Here is a 20,658-nt window from a genome sequence, read left to right as displayed (position 1 = left end):
GATAATACAGTAAAACGTCATGAAAAAAAAAAGGTAATCTCAATTTAAGAGGTATTTTAATTACTAAAATACTAGAGAAAAAAAAAAACTCAAAGAACTAAATGTACTGCATACATTTATTCAATTGTGACTCGATTAAAAAAAAAAACAAAAAAAAACCCAAATTTTTATTTTGTGGAAAGAGTTACTTATTAGTAAGTGCCTAAAAACGGAAAGTCAATTCCATTTCGTGATTCCAGATAAACCTGTTTTATTTTTTTTTTTGCAGCGTGACTCGCAAAAAGTATATATTATTGCAAGCAGCGATATTATTATTGAAAACAGGAGCTTACAGCAATTTGTTTTTTTGTTGTAACCCAAACCGGTGTATATTGTACATGGTACAATATTTTTTTTTAACTACACACTAAAAAAAAACAAAAAAAAAAAAACATGGAAGACTTATCAAAAATGTTCATGCAATTTTTACAAGCACAGGCTGAGCGGGATGAACGCAGACAAGCTACACAAAACGAGTTTTTGCAAACACAAATACAGGCACAGGCTGACCGCGAGGAAAAGAGAGAGGACAGATTATTGAAATGGCAGCAGGAACAAGAAGAAAAGCAGAAAATGGCACAATTAAAGCAGAAAAAACTGCAATTGGAACAGGAAGAAAGGCTTAAGAAACTACAATTGGAATATGAAGAAAGACAAGATGAACGTTTTGCTAAAACACTGGAACTACTAAAGAGTAATCAAGAAAATGTCGATAGTGTTAATTTCTCCCATACAACTATTTTTAATAGCATGGACACATTTCATTATGTGCCTGAGGAAGAGAAGAATTTTGAAGCATACTACACAAGATACGAGGATGTTTTTCAACTGGACTGTAAAAATTGGCCAAATAGTCAGAAAGTGAGCCTCTTACTCAGAAAATTGGGTACATCAGAACACAGCAAATTCGTAGATTACATATTACCTAAAAAAACTGCGGAATTAGAGTTCATGGAAGCTGTAAAATTACTAAAAGAATTATTTAATCCAAATATATCTCTTTTTCATAAAAGATGGCTGTGCATGAATCTAAGAAAGATGGACAACCAAGATTATTTGACATACGCATCAGTTGTCAATAAAAACTGCAATAATTTTAAGCTTGCAGAACTAACGGTAGAAGATTTTAAATGTCTAATCTTTGCTCAAGGGTTAGTTTCCACGAAAAATGCAGAAATACGCAGACGAGTGTTGTCTAAGCTGGAATCTGAGCAAGATTTAACCCTCCAGAAACTAGCAGAGGACTGTGAAAGGGCCATTACACTAAAAAAGGATTAAAAAAATATAGAAGAATCCGGAGTGGCATATGTAAGAAAAGTTAGAAAACCATACGCACCAACCAAGAACTTTACAAAGAAAAGCAATGGAACAGGATATTCCAAAGATAATAACCATAAATATAGTACAGAATATAACAAGCCTCTTCCTAGATATAACTGTAAGAGATGTGCAGAAAAGCATTGGGAATCAGATTGTCCTTATAAGAAGAAAAAATGCTACATTTGTAAGAAGGTGGGACACAAAAGCGATTGCTGCAGATATAAAGATTACACCAGAAAGAGAGTACAGCAAACAAAATCAAATACAAAATTAGACAAAGATCGGCGAAAATACGTAAAAGTGGAAATATTTAAAACATCAATAAAGTTACAACTCGACTCCGATGTTTCTATAATAAACCTGAATACGTGGAAAAAGTTGGGAAAACCGGCCTTGATGAAAACTAGTAAAGCAGCCTGGACGGTAACTGGTGGTGGTATAAAATTTGAAGGAGAAGTTGTCCTCCCAATAAAATTGAAAGGGATTTCGAAGAAATTAAAAATATTCGTACTAAAAAATAGTGAAAATCTGTTTGGAATAGATTTAATTGAGAAATTCTGACTATGGGATAAGCCAATCAATACATTCTGCAAAAAATTAGAATGTTCTTCTCCAACAACAGTAAATATAAAAGACGATTTAAAAGAATTATTTCCTGAGGCATTCACGACTAACTTAGGTCGCTGCAATAAATTCAAGGCCTCGTTTGAACTTAAAGAAAACGCCAGCCCGATTTTTAGAAAAAAGCGAAATGTTCCGTTCGCTGGGTTGGAAAAGATTGATAAAGAATTAAATAGATTGGAACAGACGGGAATTTTATCAAAAATAGAACACAGCGAGTGAGCAGCCCCCACCGTATACGTAAAGAAAAAGAATGACGAAGTTAAAGTGTGCGCAGACTTTTCGACCGGGGTCAACTCCCTATTAAAAGATCACCATTACCCCCTACCAAGCCCAGAGGAAATATTCACGAAGTTGAATGGGGGTAATATCTTCTCCAAGATAGACTTGAGTGACGCGTATTTGCAAATACCGGTCGAGGAGAATTGCTCAAAAATACTATTCATCAATATGCATAAGGGATTATACAAATACAACCGATTGCCTTTTGGCATCAAAGTAGCGCCTGCCATCTTTCAGCAAGCGATGGACACCATGCTAAGTGGTATTGAGTGCGCATGTGCATACCTGGACGACATTGTTGTCAGGAGCAAATCCCTAGAAGAACATAAGGAACATTTGAAACAAGTATTTACTCGAATACAAGAATTCGGCTTTAAAGTAAAAGAAAGTAAATGTGACTTTTGTATGAGCGAGATTAAGTATCTTGGACACATAATAAACAAACATGGACGACGTCCAGACCCAGACAGATCTGCGGCAATAAAAAATATGCCAGCACCCGATAATGTAACAACCTTGCAGAGTTTCTTAGGACTCGCAAATTATTACCAATCTTTTATTGAAGGAATGCATAACTTGCGAGCCCCCTTAAATAATCTGCTTAAAAAGGATACACTGTAGAACTGGACGCAAGTATGTCAAACCGCTTTTGACAAAATAAAGAGCGCACTAACATCCGAATTATTCTTAACGCACTTTGACACAAACTTAAAAATAGTCGTCGCTAGTGACGCTAGCTCCTACGGCTTAGGAGCATGCATTCAACATATTATGCCGGATGGGTCTAGAAAACCAATAGCGCATGCTTCGAAAACGCTGATACCAGCCGAAAGGGCATATTCACAAATCGAAAAAGAAGCGTTGAGCATGATCTTTGCCATGACTAAATTTCACCGATATTTATATGGTAGACAATTCATACTTGAAACCGACCATAAACCGTTAGTCATGATCTATGGATCAAAAAAAGGATTGCCGGTATACACCGCAAACAGATTGCTGCGCTGGGGTACAATACTACTTAATTACGATTTCCAGCTACAACATCTAGCATCAAAAAAGATTTGCCATGCGGATGGACTGTCAAGACTGATACCACAGAAACACAATCTGGAAGAATCAGTCATTCCAGCAATTCGGACAAATGTTGAAGTAAAAAATATGGTAGCAAACATCATTAAGGAACTACCCATAACTTTGTCGGACATTAAAAGGGAAGCCGAGAAAGACGAATATATAAAGGACATAAAAGAGAAAATTATAACGGACACAAAGGTGCAGGAAGTTTTCTCCATATGTGACGATGTGTTACTGTACAGCGAGAGAGTGGTAATACCCAAAACATTGCAGAATAGGATGTTAAGAGATTTCCACACAGGACATCCGGGGATAAATCGAATGAAGTCGTTAATGAGAAGCTACGTGTACTGGCGTAACATGGACACTGACATAGCGACCACAATTGATAAATGTAAAGGATGCCAGTTAGCGGCAAAATCTCCACCTATAGTACACAAACCTTGGCCGAAAACCGACCAACCATTGTCGAGAATCCACATGGACTTCGCTGGTCCAGTAGGTGAAAACTATTATTTAATTGTAGTGGATAGTTTCACAAAATGGCCGGAGGTAATGCGTTGCAGGAATCCAACAACGAACAACTCAATAGGGTTCCTACACGAGTTGTTTGCAAGATTCGGTGTACCAGACACACTGGTCACTGACAACGGAACGCAGTTCACATCCGCAGAGTTTAAGGAATTTTGCGACACGTTCCGAGTGAAGCACATCACGACTCCGCCGTATCATCCAAGGTCGAACGGCCTTGCGGAAAGGTTCGTGGACACGCTAAAACGAGCGTTAAAGAAATCTACTGGAACACCAACAGAAAAAGCTTTGCAACAATTCTTGCAAGTATATAGGATTACACCACATCCTAGTACACCATCAAACATATCACCAGCTGATCTAATGTTTGCCAGAAAGGTAAAATCAGCGTTTGACAAACTATTGCCAAGGCAGGCAATTATCCGAAACACTACACACACGAGAAGAAAGAAATATAACTCGGGAGATCGAGTATATTTTAAGTGCTACAGAAATAACACATCTTACTGGGAATGTGGAGTAGTAGATAAACGCATTGGTGATTGTACATACATGATTAAAGGTCCACAGAATATACATAAAAGGCACCTAAATCAGATAAAAAAACGTCATATCCAAGATGATGATGATACGACAAAAGTCGAAGTGGAGGACACCATAGATATCATATACGAATCTTTTAATTTGGAACCGCCTCAAAATGCACCTGAACCCCGAAGATCAGGTAGGAAAAGAAAAGTGAATGAACCATTAATGGTAAACCCAAAAAGAAAAAGATATTGAAATCTGTGTGACTTCAAATCTTGGGAGGGGGGTGTTGTGGTGGCAACCACTTATTTGCATATGCGAATAACATAACACTATAAATGGCAAGCCTAGGTTGGCCTTGGTGTGTCTTACTCAAATGCCACCGGAAGTGACGCCGAAGAGCGTACATGTCCTCCCACCAAGACTCTCTGACTCGACATCGTCATTTGTACATATTGTAAATGTACCTTTTCTTTAATACACTTATTATTGCGTTATCTTATTGTTTGCGTCTTCATTGTATTTCCTTACTAATTATTGTTCAACCTTGCAACCATAACAGTTACAATTCTTGACAGTATCTGTTCCGTAGCACAAAGTCAATCACTTAATTATTATATCAATCAGTGAATCTATTATGCCCTTAACTCATCAGAAGAATTAGCAACAATCAATCTGTCAAAAGGAAATGAAGTGTGACGGATTGAATTCTTCTGATGAGTTAAGGGCATAATAGATTCACTGATTGATATAATAATTAAGTGATTGATTTTGTGCTACGGAACAGATACTGTCAAGAATTGTGAATGTCAACTGAATTAAAGGAATAAATTATAAGATGGTCAACATCATGAATTTTGGAATATAGTTTTTTGTCATTTATTCACTATATTGCTTTGTAATTACATTGAGCTTCTTAAATAAGGATTGGTATATAAGAAAATATATTTCTACAGATATATATTTTTCATAAGTTTTTATTCTGATTTCGATTCAAGCTAATGCACCCAAGTCATATGGATATATTTTTTTTATTTTTGAAATCGCAACTTTATAATATATAAAAATCGATAGAACATTAACTCTATAATAATATATATGAAATCTACAAGAATTAAAATAACATATTTAAGTGTACTTTACAACTGGGCTTTGCTGGGCATTCGTGCGAGCTTAAATAAATACTTTTGCAGTTTTAACAAAAAAGCTACAATAATATCAGAAAAAACGTCTCCATTTACATTGAACATCTACAGAATGCCAACATGAATATACTACATATGAATGAGTCCCCTGTGGAATTTCCACAGGTCCCGCTAGTTATCTCTGATTGCGATAAGAAAATTCTACTCTTTGTTGTCATTTATGATCATGATAAAAAAAAAAAACTAAGATTAATATTTTCCGATTTTCTTTTATCTTTGACATTATCATTTTTCCTTTCAGTGTTTTTGAATACGGAGGCTGAAATCATTGGTCATCAAAGAATACACGAGACAAGTTTTGCAGACGAAGCTACTACTTCTGCTACTACACGCTTCTCCGATACTGATGACCTGCTTCTTAGGCTTCCGAGTCGCAAACTTGGTAAGTTTCAGATTTTTTTTTTAAGATCATCATTATTATTAGTAATACACATGGACAGAAAAAAAACGCTTTGTATAATCACAGATTTCAAGGTAGTTCTACTAAAATAGCCATATTTTTTTTAAACCAAAACACTTCAAGTCTTCAAATTACTACTGTTTTGTTCGGAAATGAATATAATTTCAAATGAATTAATAAATATGAATGTACATTATATATTTTAAGAGTGTTAAGCAAATAAAGTGATAAAAATGTGAATGTCATAAAATGACGTTTTTGCTAAGGTTTTGTAATGACCCCCTCTGATTTCTAAAGGCCCATACCGTGATTGTATGAAGAATTTCGTTATGTAATTTGGGAATCAATCAAAAGAGGTGTTAATCTTAATACTGTCAAGTGTCCAAAATATTTTTGACCATTTTTTTTTTTTTTTTTTTTTTTTTTTTTTTGTGTTAAAAATAAGACTTTAATATGACGAGTATCGAACAGTTTGAAAAAAAATTTCTTCAGGCACCCATTAGTAAGTAAATCAATCTTTTTACTATCTTTATCAATTAAATGTATTATTGTATGTTAAGTAGGACCGTGGTAATTGATAATAATTTAAAAGGACCTACCTATGGAATAAACACCCTCAACCTCGAAAATAGAAATCAACAAATTTATGGAATTTGGTACTTGTGCATTTATTGAATAGTATTTTCAAGTTAAATTAAAGTTTTACAATATTTTTATTTTATTAATTTGTTAACTGAAAGTACAGAATAGTTACAAAACACCCTCCTCTCCCCCATGTTAAGAATAGCTTTCGAAATAAGTTATTATTTCAGCACAGGTTCAATAAGTGCATAAGTACCTGGAATTTTCTTTGAAATTTCATAACACAGCTTCTTATTAAATTAAAACTAAATATAACATTTGCTGACTTATTTATCTGTCGAATACACACACACACATATATATATATATATATATATATATATATATATATATATATATAAACTTTCTGTAAGATATTTATTTGAAATGGAAACAGCATTTTGCAGTTAAGACAACAAAACAAAAATGAAGTAACGGTTCATATTCCAATCCACAAAACAAATGTTATCAAAGGCAAGATAAGTTACTTTTCTACCTAACCAGATACTTTTTAGTTTTTTTGTTTTTTTTAATGTAAAATGTTTATTTGGTTCGAAAAACAAGTAGTGTTGAACGAGCGCTACCGAAGAACAAGAAAAATGGCCGCAATGTATCTTTACATTTTTAAAGTCTCAATAAAGATTTCAAAATAAGAAATAAAACAAAATGGTGAATGAAACCCATCCAATAAATGTTACCGTGACATTTATTGAGTGGATTTCATTCACCATTTTGCTTTATTTCTTATTTTGAAGTGATTATCAAGACTTGACAAATGTAAATAGAAATTGCGGCCATATTTTCTTTTCGGGTAGCGCTGAATATTATGTACTTTTCGAACTGAATAAATATTTTACATTAAATAAAAACAGTAAAAACTTATTCAGTTAGGTAGAAAAGTAACTTCTCTTGCTTTGCATAACATTTATTTGTTATATATATACATACACACACATTTAAAAAAAAATTTTTTTTTTTACATAAATTTACATATTTAATAGTAATGTGATATTCCAAATTTAATCCATAACATTTTCAAAAGCCAATAATTATGAACCACTTAACAATAAATATGAATGATGAACGCTCTCTTTGAAAATAAAAAGCTCTCTTAACTTTACCTCTAACCCCAGTTATGAGTGGCAAGTCTCCTCCTAAAACACTCTTTCACCCTAACAATAACACTAAGTTCGAGTGGCAAGCCCCCCCCCAACACCTCTGTAAGCCACATACAAGCATCTAAAACAAACAAACAAAAAATAGATCCTTCCTTAAAGAAAAATGCACATGATTTATCTCCCATAAAAATTAACTGTCCTAAAATGCTAGAATGGCCTGGAAATGGTGAATTATTTTACATTAAATTTTTCTGAAACTAACCGCCCCCCCCTCTAATATTGTTTTTGTTGTTTTTGTTTCTGTCAAGTCTTCAGTATGTTCACACATAATTTTCCTTAGCCCTACAACTAATTCAAAGTCTGAATGTCAACCGTCCTCATATTCTCATTGCATAGAAACCCTCTTAAAACCACACATAATCGTCTTAACAAAACAAAAAGCATACAGGATTTATCTCCCATAGAAAACAAAAAAAAAAAAACAGTTAACTGCCCTAAAACGCTAGAGTGACCTGTAATGGGGAATTATTTTACATTAAATTCTAAAATAATTTTTTTATCTTTCATTAAAGTTTTTCATGGCATTTCATACATAATTGCCTAAAAAGGAAAAATCACATTTTGGAGGGGTGGTCAGAAGGGGTTGGGTGGGATTAAACAGAAGGTGTTAATCTACAATAATGCCAAAGAAATATTGCAATATATTCATTTTTAAATGGTCCTATGTTTAGATTAAAGTTTTTTGTACATAAAGCACATTACAATTCAACTTCTGAGTTCTCCAACTTTTCTGTTTATGGATACATGGCATTTTTAAGGAATTGCAGCATATTTATGCACATTTACTGCAGATTATTTGGAAACCATGCACTATTGGAGATTTTCAGTTGCATATTCTGATTCCTTGTACAAAAATACACTTATATGGTAAATTTCATTACTTAATCTTGTGTTTTAACAAAGATATGACAGTTTTACTGAAAAAGTAGTGTAAAAAATGTGACGAAACGCATATGGTCTTAAAGAGGGGAAAATATCCAAACGTGTGAGGCACAAAAATAGTCATAACTTCCTTAATTTTAATCAGATTTTTAAAATTTAAAAAGATTCTTTCTTAGCTCATCAAGCTCTTTCTATGTATACCAATATTGAAATATTTTAAGCCATTTCAATTTTTTCATGTGTATTGCTATTATTATAATCTGTTTTAAACTTTATATTTCTATTTTCATGTTGCCAAACTTCAAATATATTATTGTCTGATACCATTTTACTTATTTCAAAATATACTGTGTATATGTCAGCTGTGAAACTATGGACATACCCACCCTAAAGTGTTAGGAAGTGATTAAAAAAAATAACAAAAAAAAAGAGTAAAACCTACAACAAAAATATGAAAGAAGTTTATTAGCAGAACAAAGGTTAGTAGAAAAAACAACAAAAAAAAAAAAGGTTAGTGGAAAATAGGATTGTTAATCAAGGTGTAGCAGTGACTGGTATGAAGGTGAATATATTTAGTTATGAGTTAGTTTACAGACAGTTTTAGGAGTGGGAGTGAGTTTTGCAACAGTTTTATGTACTAGCATGTGTTGGACAGCTTTTAGAAATTATCTTCCGAACTTGCCTGTCTCTGGCCAAGTCTTCATCCATTTTATCGGAAAGTGTCTAGAAGATTAAGAAATGTGTGTCCAATTTTGGTTTTTACTAATAGATTGAATGGGGCATATAGCAGATAATTTTCTGGCCTCTATTTTCCATTCTGTTGTTTCTATTGTTTTTGTTGCTATACTTAATTTTTTTTTATTTTTATATTTAAAAAATTTTTTTAAATATGTTTTTATTATTTTTTATTTTTTTTACTTACTGTCTGCAAATCTATGACTTGCTTAATGACTTAAACCAATAAATTACCGTTTCAGTAGTTAAACTAGAAGACCTAAGCGCTAAAAGACGAGGGAAAACAAATAAGATGACGTAGAAAATATGTAGATAACCTCAACAAGGCGTCAGACGGTGATAGATGGAATTTAAGGTGGATAAGTAAAGAATTCTGTTTGCCACTTGTTTGAAGAACTGCTTGGAAATTTTATTTTATTTTTGGTGTCATTTTCGGCAGCAAAATTCATTTGGATTCAGTCAGTCCTGATGAGACCTGAAAAACTGTTGGAACATTGATTGATCCATGTAGACTTCTTACTATATTTATATAATTTTATTTATATACTAGGAGGCATCCCGGCATTGCACTGTTGTAAAATATCATATTTTAATTCATGCAGATATTGTATTATTATTATATTGTACCTTTTGAAGTCGCTACTATTGTCGCACAGTGCAGAAACACTTGCAGATGTTGAATTGTGAACGGTAACAGAGGGCGGATGTGCTAGTTGATGGGGTCACAGGTTAAAATTGTTGACATTGCAGGTGCATCGGGAAACTCTACTCTGATATATAAACAAAAGCGGGTAGCTTGTCAAGCAGAAGGAGAACAGGCAGACATGCGCCCGGCTGTAGAAAACGCCGCTTGATTGTCTCGATCACTGTCAACCCCACAACCTCTGTTCCACGTCGTCGCTAATTTTTCTTGTGCTATACACAAACAGTTATTCTAGTAGTTGCAGCATTTATTGAAAAAAGGAATGAAGACGTTTATTTTTCTACAAGTTGTTCGCGTCTGTTTTTGGCCGGATAGCGGTGGGGAATGCATCACTATGTAGTAGTGATTTCAAAAGTAAAAGAAAGACTTGTGTGCCATTAGCTAGAATTGATACCAAAACATATAGCTCTCCAGCCTTATCCGTTAGCATATGCCCTAAATCCATGCATATACAAAAACTGTAAAAAGTAATATTTAACTTATAATTTTTAAGTAGTGCATGCGCAGAAAAAAGAATAGGTATAGTCGACTTACGCCAGGCCACGGACATTATTTATTTTCTTCCAATTTTTACTCTTTAGCAGCTATTTTACTGGTTAAAAAACAAATCAAAAGTTAACTACAGGTCCAAATACCATATACATTAAATTTCAACTCTGTAGATCAAATATTCAGAGAGGAGTTTGGTAGAGAATTTTCACACACACAAACAAAGTCACTTATAAATATTTCCATGTGGTAGAACGTTTTCAGTTTAAATTCTATGCAATTATGCAGAATGTAGAAACTATGCATAAATAGAATTCAGGATAATAGTGAACTGAAACCAATCGTCTAATAAGAAACCATAAAAAAATGAATATTAATTGACTGACACTCGTTTTTCAAAAAAATATGCAAATTAGTTAACTCTCATGTAGTCGCTCACATATCTATGACTGAGTATATTAAAAAGTTTTTTAAAATAATTTTTAAATAGAAAAAAGTAGGCTTTTAATATCAATGTCAGAGGGTGAAAAAAAAAATCAATTTTATAGGTACTAGCTCTACTTATCCAACGTTACCTGGGATGCAATGTAATTATTTCTGATTGTTGGCATTTTTTTTTTTATATTACACAAGAATATATTTTTAGTTGTAATAAAAAAAACTCTTTATATTATTCATATAAAAATACAAGTTGTTCCCCTTGCTTAATTTGAGTTTTCGGTCACAATTGAAAAAACTTTTCAATATTACATTGGTCTAGGTGAGACACATAATTAATAAAACAAAAAAAAAAAAATAAAATAAACTGTAGCGAAGTATTTTACTAAATTGCTAGTAACATGGTACAATAATAATAAATATAAATTGGCTATTAAGAATCAAATTTTGGTATATCACCTTAAATGCTACTTAGAGCCAACCTTCAAAGTCTCACCACATAACTTAATACATTAGGTAAATGATGATAAAATCAAGGTAAGAAAATTCTTTATATGTTTATAAAAAAAGAGGGAAACTAAAGATGATTTTATTTATTTCTCTCCAGTGTCGAGTATCGGCTCTAAAGGAACAGGAACAACAACAACAACTTTAAGAAAGAAGAAAACCATGCGGTCAAAAACTTTGCGGTTCAGAACAGTTCGGATGCCCAGAAATGCAAACAGCAATGATATTCTTAAAAAATTAAAAGATGACGAAGTTATGGATGATGATGGTGAGATAACAGAAGATGGAAAAGAAGTGATCCGTGCGATGCCGGTCAGTTTAAACGGAAAGTTAGAAGCATTGTAAGTATCTTTATAAGACATCACTCAATAATAATATGTATCTTCTATCTATCTATCTATATATATATATATATATATATATATATACTAGCGGGGAGTACCCAGCGTTGCCCGGGTGTTTGGAGGTGTGTATGTAGGAGGGGGGTGCTGTTTTAATATTATAAAAAAACACAATGTTATAAAAAATTGGAAAAACCAAAACAAAGCAAAACAGCGAAGAAATGTAAAAAAAAAAAAAAAAAAAGGCGTAAAAGAGGAAAAAAAGGTTTAGGTAGGAAGACAGGCTCGAGCCCAAAGCATCGAGGCTAAGGCAGAAAAAAAATGCCTGACATGTTACCTCTGTGCCAAAGAGACATACAATTTAGAACAAATAAAATTAACCCTTTAAAAACACTTGCAGGTGGTTGAAACTAACGTCAACGTTTTCTAGGTCAAACATGACGTCATTGTCGTAGTAGCAGAAGAAGGCAGAGTTTAGGGTGAAGGAACACCCACACACACATTTTAGCTTTTATCTGGTTTAGCTAATATATGACGCGTAAAATTGAAAGGAATAAAAAAACAAAACGAATGTGAAAGAATACCAAATGAAAAAAAATAAAAAAACCCAAAAAGTTGCAGCGTAAAATGCAAATATGTTCATTTAAATCTCATTTTTTTTTTTTTAAATGGAAAAACAAAATTAAAAAAAATAAAACTTACCATGTATAATGAAAATGTTTATTAGATTTTATTTATTTTTCTTTGTTTCAATGAAAAAGAAAAAAAATGAATAAATAAAACCAGAAAACTGACCGTCTTTTTTATTTTTTTTAATGTTGGTTTGTTTTGGTTTCTTTTTTGTATTCTTTTCTTATCGCTGTTTACCAATTTGAATGTCGTCTGATTCCAATATCGATAGCGTAGTAGTAATTGTGTTATAAAACTCTCAGAAATGCGATATATAGAAATAAATAATGAATAAGTAACTAATCCGAAAATAGGAAGTCATCTCTCCCCCGAGTATCACGTATGAAATCAGTGCAAACATAATAGAAGTATAAAGACAGTAAATAAAATATTAAAGCAACTAATCTGTGCAAGATTTGAAGAATGCTGGCGGCTGACTGTTAAAGTTTCTTGTAAAAACTGGAATCCAATGTTAGTTTGTCTTGTTTAAGTAATCCTTTGAATCGCCCCCCCCCCTACAAAAAGAGAAATAATATAAAGCGAGAAAAAAAAGTGAAAAAAAGAAATTTATAAAATGGCACAAGTAACCCACAGAATAACTGGAATATAAAGTCACGTTTCACCCGACGGAAAAATGCCAATCCATATTTTTTAAGCAACTAAGAACTCAAACAGGTGTTCCTCGTATATTCCCCTGTGGACGTATCCGCAGCGGTGTTAAGTGGTCGCGGGCGGAGAATGAATCGAATAGAAAGAAAAGATTTTACAACTTCCATTGATTATAACCGTTATGGCAGTCAACTCTCACCGGAAAAAATATAGAAATGTACGAATATCAAGGAACTGTAAGGTTAGTAGGCCTATAGCACACCTCAGATCCTATGCTGAAGTGTGGGGACATTACATTTGAATATAATGTTGTGATTTTTAATCCTATTAAGGTCAAACTCACACAGGGGGGGGGGGAATGAGTTCATTTATTTATATAGATATGGGTAACTCTCCAAAGTTAGGTGCCATTGGTTGACATGCATACCAAAAAATTAAAATGTGGATAAAATGTTTTTATTGGTGTTTTCTGATAGACAGACATCTATTGCATGGTATGCTATTGGAAATTTTATAAAATAAAAGTGTGCTTGTTATATATGATGTCAAATTTTACCAAGGACACAACTGTCCCGTGTAACATGGACACCAAATTATTAGCAAAATAGACGAAAGACATCTTAACGAGGTTATTTCTTTTATTTTAGCATTATTATGAACTTATATTGCTCATTACAGGTTACTTTTCAGTTTTGAACCTTCGCCGAACGCGGTTTGGGTGCAGATCACCCTCTGTCCAAAGACCTGCAATGGAAATATTCAAACACAACCCAGTGCCACTGACACAAAGGTCATAAAAACAAGGCAGTTCTCTAGTCATCCTCTTATTTCCTTCACATCTAATACTATGCACTTTTCGTGTGCCTTTGTTTTTGCTGGCCTATTCCTCTTGCAGTCTATATCTTCAGATGTGACAAAAAAGAACGATCTGAAGTAGTGTTCATCTTTGCTGTCCTGTGGTTGGACATCAGTTATTGTTTCCATCATATTGGTTGGGACCTGAGAGTTCTTGCATGCTGACTTCCTTGCTTTGTTTCTTGTCTTGATAGACTCGTCTTCTTTTCCTGTTTACTCATGCAAGTTTCTTGTTTTCTTTCAGCTTCTGCCTTTGCTGGGGTTTGTCCTCTCTCCATTTCTTGCGCTGCTCCTCTTCGGATTTCCTTGTCGATTTTGCCAGGCCTTGTTCTGCTTTCTTTCTTGCCCGCATTTCCCTCGTGCGCATTTTTGCACGTTTATTTGAATGCAGTCTTTTCTCATCTGACTGGTTTTGCCTATATTCTTGGCTGTAGAGTTTTGCCTTCTCTTTATATTCCTTATTTTTCATAAGATCTTCCTTTATCCTGAGCTTGTATTCTCTACATGACTCTGCATTTTCCCTTTTCTTTTTATCATGTTGTGGCTTCCCCGATGCTGGATTTGGTTGGCACACATTCACATACTTTGTCGCTAATCTGGTGCTGTGGCGTGATGGTGGCGATAGTGGTGTAGATAGATCTGACATAGCAGACCCCGGAGTAGACATTTTCTGCAGGTAATGTGCTGAAAGGCAAACACAGTAAAAAGACACCATGAATGAAACTCGTTCCCTGTGACATATGGAGTAAGACAGGGCTGTGTCCTTTCCCCCTGCTCTTCATCATATACATGGACCAGATCACAAAGAAGGCCAATTGAGACTTGAAGGCACTCAGCGAGTTTCTGTTTGCTGACGATCAAGCCATGATGACTGACAACCAAGTCAAACTGCCAGAGCACACAGACCAGCTCAACACATGCTGTGAGATCTATGACATGAAAATCAGCGTAATACCGAAGCCATGACAATCAGCAGAACCCAAGAGAAGCTCGAAATCAACATGTATAACACATGTTTCTGTTATAATTTGTGCTTAAAGTAGAATTGTGTTGGTCTTTTGTTGTTGATTTTTTAAACTGAAGACATGTAAAGAAATTATAGTAACCATTTCTTCATATTTTTATTTTATTTTTAATGTCGGAAAACTTTATGACATTTAAAAAAAATAGAGATAACGTCTTTTTCGTTTAAATACTCCACCTATCTCATTTATAAAATAACTAATTGTATCTTTAAATAATTTAATTCAAAAAATTATTTAAAGTCTCACACACTTAGTGTGGTAAGATAACAGAAAAAAACACGAAAAAGAAAAGAGCAAAAAAGAAAACAATAACACAGTTAACGTGGCGGTCTTATGTCCGTCTTTTTTCACGGACCAGATCGTAAAGTGCAGAAGAACTGCAATTTTTTACACAAAAAGTTGATAAAACAAACTAAAATGGTCGATTGTTATGTGAACATTTTAACACAAAACAAAATAATGTTGATAGGGGCATTTGCAACATTTAAGTTATTAAGGAGGGGAAAAGCTTATTAAAGAATTTTTTATACTTGTCCAACGTAACAAGACAGTTTCAGTTTATGTCCTGTGTAACAAGACCCCAACAGTCAGGAGCCAGATTGATTCACTGGGTGTCTTGTTACATAGGACAGGAATATTTAAACAAACCCATTTTTTTCGGCAACTCCTATAAATTTCACAGCAAAACTCGGTTTGAAGATTACTTTAATATTCTACAACTTTACTTTGAACAAAAATTTGACTAAAACAAAGCAAATTTTTACGATATAGCTTTTTTCCACCCACGTTTCTTCATGCTTTCACATAGGTAGTCGAACAGGTTTACGTCTATCTGTATACAAAACATACATTCCATGCTTGAAACCAATTTCAAATCACAGTATTTTTAATTAATTTTATACACATATACTTTCAAATGCATATTAAGAACGTTTTGATAGCAAAAACTCACCCTGGATGGCGTAGGTGACGAAACACAGTCCAACGTAACACAATGACACTTTGAGGACATGACAACTTCTCGCCGAATTTTCAGCCTTAAATGTGTAGACACTGAGAAAACTGCAGGGGAAACCCCTTTTCGGTGCTTTGTGTCAGTGTCCGATAAGAAAATAGTTCTGAAAATTTTCTTTCTGATCGAGATTTATTTACGATTGTTTTATCCTACATAACGTTGAAAAGTGGACATGAAAGATAAACATGAAGGCTATTTCATCATTTGCTTTTAATTGATCGTTTTCGGTAAATGAAAGGCATTCAATGTGTACACATATGCGTACACTTTGACCCAGTAACGGTCATTCTGTATTCCTGCCCGACTTCAACCCAAACCGGTAGAGAAAGTTTGTAGGTACTTTTGGACATTGTGCGTTACGTCGGACAGTAAATCTTTTGGAGGCTAATAATAAAAGAAACTTTATTCGTGTGTGAAAATTATGCTATTAGTTAATAATTTTAACTAGTTAGAAAGCAGCAGTGTGGATATATTTAGACTGGCTGCCTTTATTTGAACTTTAGTAGACTGGTAAAAATCCATGAGCAATCATGTCAACTTTTTCGCTCACCATTTTCGCCAAAAAGTCGCACAAAAACGCATCAAAGTCACTAAAACAAACACACATCACTCCAGTATTTATACAGTTTATTTAAACATCACTTTGAACTGAATAGCCAATCAATGTGCCATGTTAAAAACTATAAAACATGCAAAAAAAATGTCAAAAATCACAAACAGCATCAGTGGCTCCCAACTCTGGAGAGTTACCCATATATTTGAAATTGCTATATTTAGGCAGCATTTTTTATTCAAGCAAACATTATTAAATGCAACGGAGTTACTCTGCTTTATGATTATTTTTTTCTTTTTTCCGTATAATCTTTTTTATATCAAAATCGAAATATTAATGAAAGTTGCATAATTGTCACTTTTGATTCATCCACGAATCAATCTTCACGTGTTGAGAAAGTAAGTGAGAAGGAGCGAAAATGGAAATTGAAAAGTAAAATATACATTAAACCACGTTAGATGATGGAAAGTTAAAATATATAAAGGCGATATATATACATATAAGTAGTGGCATTCGTGTGTGTGTGTGTGTGTGTGTGTGTGCACCTACAGCCCATACCTCTAGACCGATCATCACCAAACCTGGCATGATGATGGTCCCTAGGGATAGTACACAGTATTTTCCAAGGTCACAATCAAAGGTCAAAGTCATAGCCTATGACTAAACCTGACATGATGATGGTCTCCGAGCTAAGAATGGTGCACACCATTTTTCAAGGTCAAAGGTTAAGGACATATTTGTTGTGGCTCTTCATAAACTCTCCACCTAGGGATGGTGCACACCAAGTTGGTGTTCGCTACCATCCCAGAGCTCCACAACCATGGCGCCAGCAAACTTCTTTGTGAATTTGAATCGGATCACCCTTCTCCACCTCCATATAATTGTTTCAATTTGATAATGTGTAACAATATAAGTGTCAGTTTTGATATAACCTATATGCGTTAAAGTTCATAGTTGGATTTGAGTCACTTTAGAAGGTAATTAAAAAAAACTTTAAGCACCTTTAAACAATAGTTGCCCTTATAATATCCCCTTACTGCAAGGGTGCCCACAAAGCAGGTACCCAAGTGTTTAGTAAAGTCCTGTGCAAAGTGTGGGTATCTTTGCTAGTCTGTATATAAAGTAAGAGTTCTTGCTCTGACAGTGCCATTAAAACCTTCAGATCCGCAACTGCTTTTTTTTCTTTTCTAAACAAGACATGTTGCTACTTGGACATAAGGAGCTACTATTTCAGATCATGTCTAACAGGAGACTGTGGGGAGTTGAGCAGCGAGATGTCTGTTCACATTTACATTTAAGCTTCTGCAGATTAATACAGTCAAGGGAGCAGGAAACGAGGAATTCTAGCAGTCTGAGTGGAAAAAGAAATCTATTTCCGGCAATTAGGGACCTCAAGAGTAAAGAGGTGTGATTTTGCTGTTTGTCATGTTAGTTGGGAGTATGTATGTCAAGGGACTACAAGTGCTATTGTAAACCACTGAGTATAGCCATACAGAAAAGAAAAAAGATGTGCAGTAATCCTAAGTCCCAGTGGTAACACTTTTAGCTTCGTCTAGTGTTGAACTCCTCAAAAGATAACCAGACACTCGTTTGTCACTGGAATTTATGACTCTAATGCTCTGAATACACAAAACTTGCAACGATCTTAAGTCTATTGGCAATACCTTCAACATGTTGGCTGTTCTGTTACCTTACCAAACTGGTCTCTTGGCTGGCTGTTTGTTGTCAGATGTGGTTGAATTTTTTTTTCTCAATAGATTCTCTGGTGTTAGTTGATATACCGTTTCCCTCTGCTGCAACCTGAGCATTCATTATCAGGACAAATTTGGAAACAACAAAGTCGTTTTCAAATCAATAGTCGATCAATAATTAACGAACATCAGAGATCATTCTCTTATCAAAAAATAATTATTTGCATGCAATAATTCAATATATAATCTGTACAAAGGAGGAAGAAAAAGAAAAAGGAGATTAATTTGTGTCTTCTCTGGACTAAAGCAAAACAAATTTTCTGTATGCTGGATTTTTTAACTGAATCAAATTCTTTCTACCTTTTTTCAACTTACAAATTTTGGGGGCTAGCTCTCAAAAATTCTCTGTTAATTAGTTTACAAGGCAGAGACCCATATCCCCCATCCGATCCGGCCAAAGGAAAAAGGCCCATATCTCCCAGTCAGCCAGAGAGAAAAAAGCTCCTGATTTTGCTGGGCATCTGGTTTTTAGGAAGTCAGCTATTTCTCCCTCCAGCACTCTGAGATCACCCCTTTCTCTTCTCTTTTTCCTTTTCCACTTTTCTTCTGAAATCCTTTTCTTTTCTCTTTCCTCCAAAGAAATTGGTTACCGGCTATTTGTATTTTTACAATCCCCTTCCATCGTCATTTAAATTATTTCTTGTTGTCATGTTAACTTTCTGGGAGGTCTTCAATTGATATGTGTTCAACCCCGCCTCCCTCACTCCAACCCAGGAAAGCAAACATCATTTTAAGGTTTTTCTTTTCTATCAACAAACAAAAACTTTCTTTAGCTTTTTTTTCAAATACAGGACAGATGGCCGATAGTTGACAATCTCTTCTGATACCAGCTAGATTTGTCTAACAAACTTGCTCAGCGTTGCCTGGGATACAGTAGTCATTATAGTTTTTAATTTTTAATTATTTGCACATTTTTTAAACTTATACAGAAAAAGGAGTTAAAATTTTACTTACATTTTGTCTTTCTCGTTAGACTACTGTTAGTGTCTAGGCTTCTGTTCCATGTATGGAACAGAGGCCGGTTCATCATACCATAACAGTAGTTTAATGAGAAAGACAAAAGTGGGAGAAATATTTCAGGAGTGATTTTTGCATTAGAAATGGAGTACTCCTTGCTTTATTTGCATTCTGAGTGCAATGTTTAGATGACTTGAAGGACAAGTCGACCAGAAGAGCAACAACTTTTGCCTTATTCACCTCCTTGAGCAAAGTTTTGTAGCCTACATTAAAAACATTTATTCCTTTCCCCTATCATCTTCAAATAAAACTTTATCTCTCAATTGTGTTTTAAAAGTTTTGTTTGAATGGCTTTTATTAAAGTTAAAAAAAAAAAAAAATATATACCTTGCATAAAAAATCTTGTTAACCAAAAAAACGAACCACTTGTGTGTTTTTTTTGTTTACAGAATGCCATGTATGAAGGTTAAAATGAACCAGTGTTGACCGAAAGCTTTTGCTTTCAATCTCTTGGTGTACTTATGGCATTCCTGGTAGAAGTGCTTCAGGTGATTAGTAATAAACTCTTCCTTCTCAAAGGGAAAAAGTAAAGCCTGGGAGGGTGAACACCCTATGACTGTACAGAACAGTATCTCAGTCCGTCAGTAGCATATTGGACTCATTGTTAAGCGTCTTACTGCCTCCCCCTCTCTCTCTCTACCTCTTGAATAACTGGTTCAATATAATAGAAAGACAAGAAGCTGACTGACTGCTTGATCTAGTTTCTATGTTTATTTTGCCACTTTGTGTAAAAAAAAAAAAAAATGGCAACACTTATGTTTAAAAATAACAGTATAAAGTCTTTTTTCATTTGCAGCAAACAACTACTCCTGAGAGTCAGGAGTACACAGGAGATTTTAGAAAATTTATCTCCTGAATTCTGTTGATCTCGATTTAAACATGAATCCTCAACTGGCAGAGACAATCTGGTATTTTATTTACACACTCAATGTAGCCATGTTCCCTAGAGAATGTGGCTCTGGTGCTACCAGATCAGGCTGTCTGAAGATACTCTACCTAAAATACACCAAACATTGATGTAATTGGTTGTTTTTTTTTTCTTTGCAAAACAATCAAGTTCTGCAAAGTCAAAAACAAGTTTCCTTTACAAAACATCCAAACTAAACACAATGAATAAATATTTGAACTTGAAGCATAAAATTTTTTATTGAAATGACTGTATTTAGAATCGAATAATCTGAAAATGATTGATATGCTGTAAAAGAAAACAACCAATTCAAACTTCATGAATCAATATTTGAAAATATTAAGAACTTTAAGCATAAAA

At 34.1% G+C, this 20,658-nt stretch overlaps 1 protein-coding gene across 5 annotated transcripts in view; it reads left to right on the top strand.

Annotated features, from left to right (window-relative positions):
- LOC145293016 (transmembrane channel-like protein 5) overlaps positions 1-20,658 on the top strand; it is a 120,822-nt gene that overhangs the window by 32,715 nt on the left and 67,449 nt on the right. For all 5 annotated transcript variants that reach the window (XR_013869641.1, XM_080139293.1, XM_080139292.1 and 2 more), the window contains exons 3-4: positions 5,845-5,985; positions 11,657-11,897. Coding sequence is in view for 4 of the 5 variants with exons in the window: in XM_080139293.1 (XP_079995419.1) it covers positions 5,845-5,985; positions 11,657-11,897 (382 nt within the window). In the remaining variant the exon portion in view is untranslated. The remainder of the gene's footprint in view (positions 1-5,844; positions 5,986-11,656; positions 11,898-20,658) is intronic.

Source organism: Euprymna scolopes, chromosome 14, assembly GCF_053919585.1.
Source record: "Euprymna scolopes isolate OS-2025 chromosome 14, ASM5391958v1, whole genome shotgun sequence".
Classification (NCBI taxonomy): domain Eukaryota; kingdom Metazoa; phylum Mollusca; class Cephalopoda; order Sepiida; family Sepiolidae; genus Euprymna; species Euprymna scolopes.
Note: the sequence above shows the minus strand (reverse complement) of the source record. Positions and strands in the feature narration are given on the sequence as shown.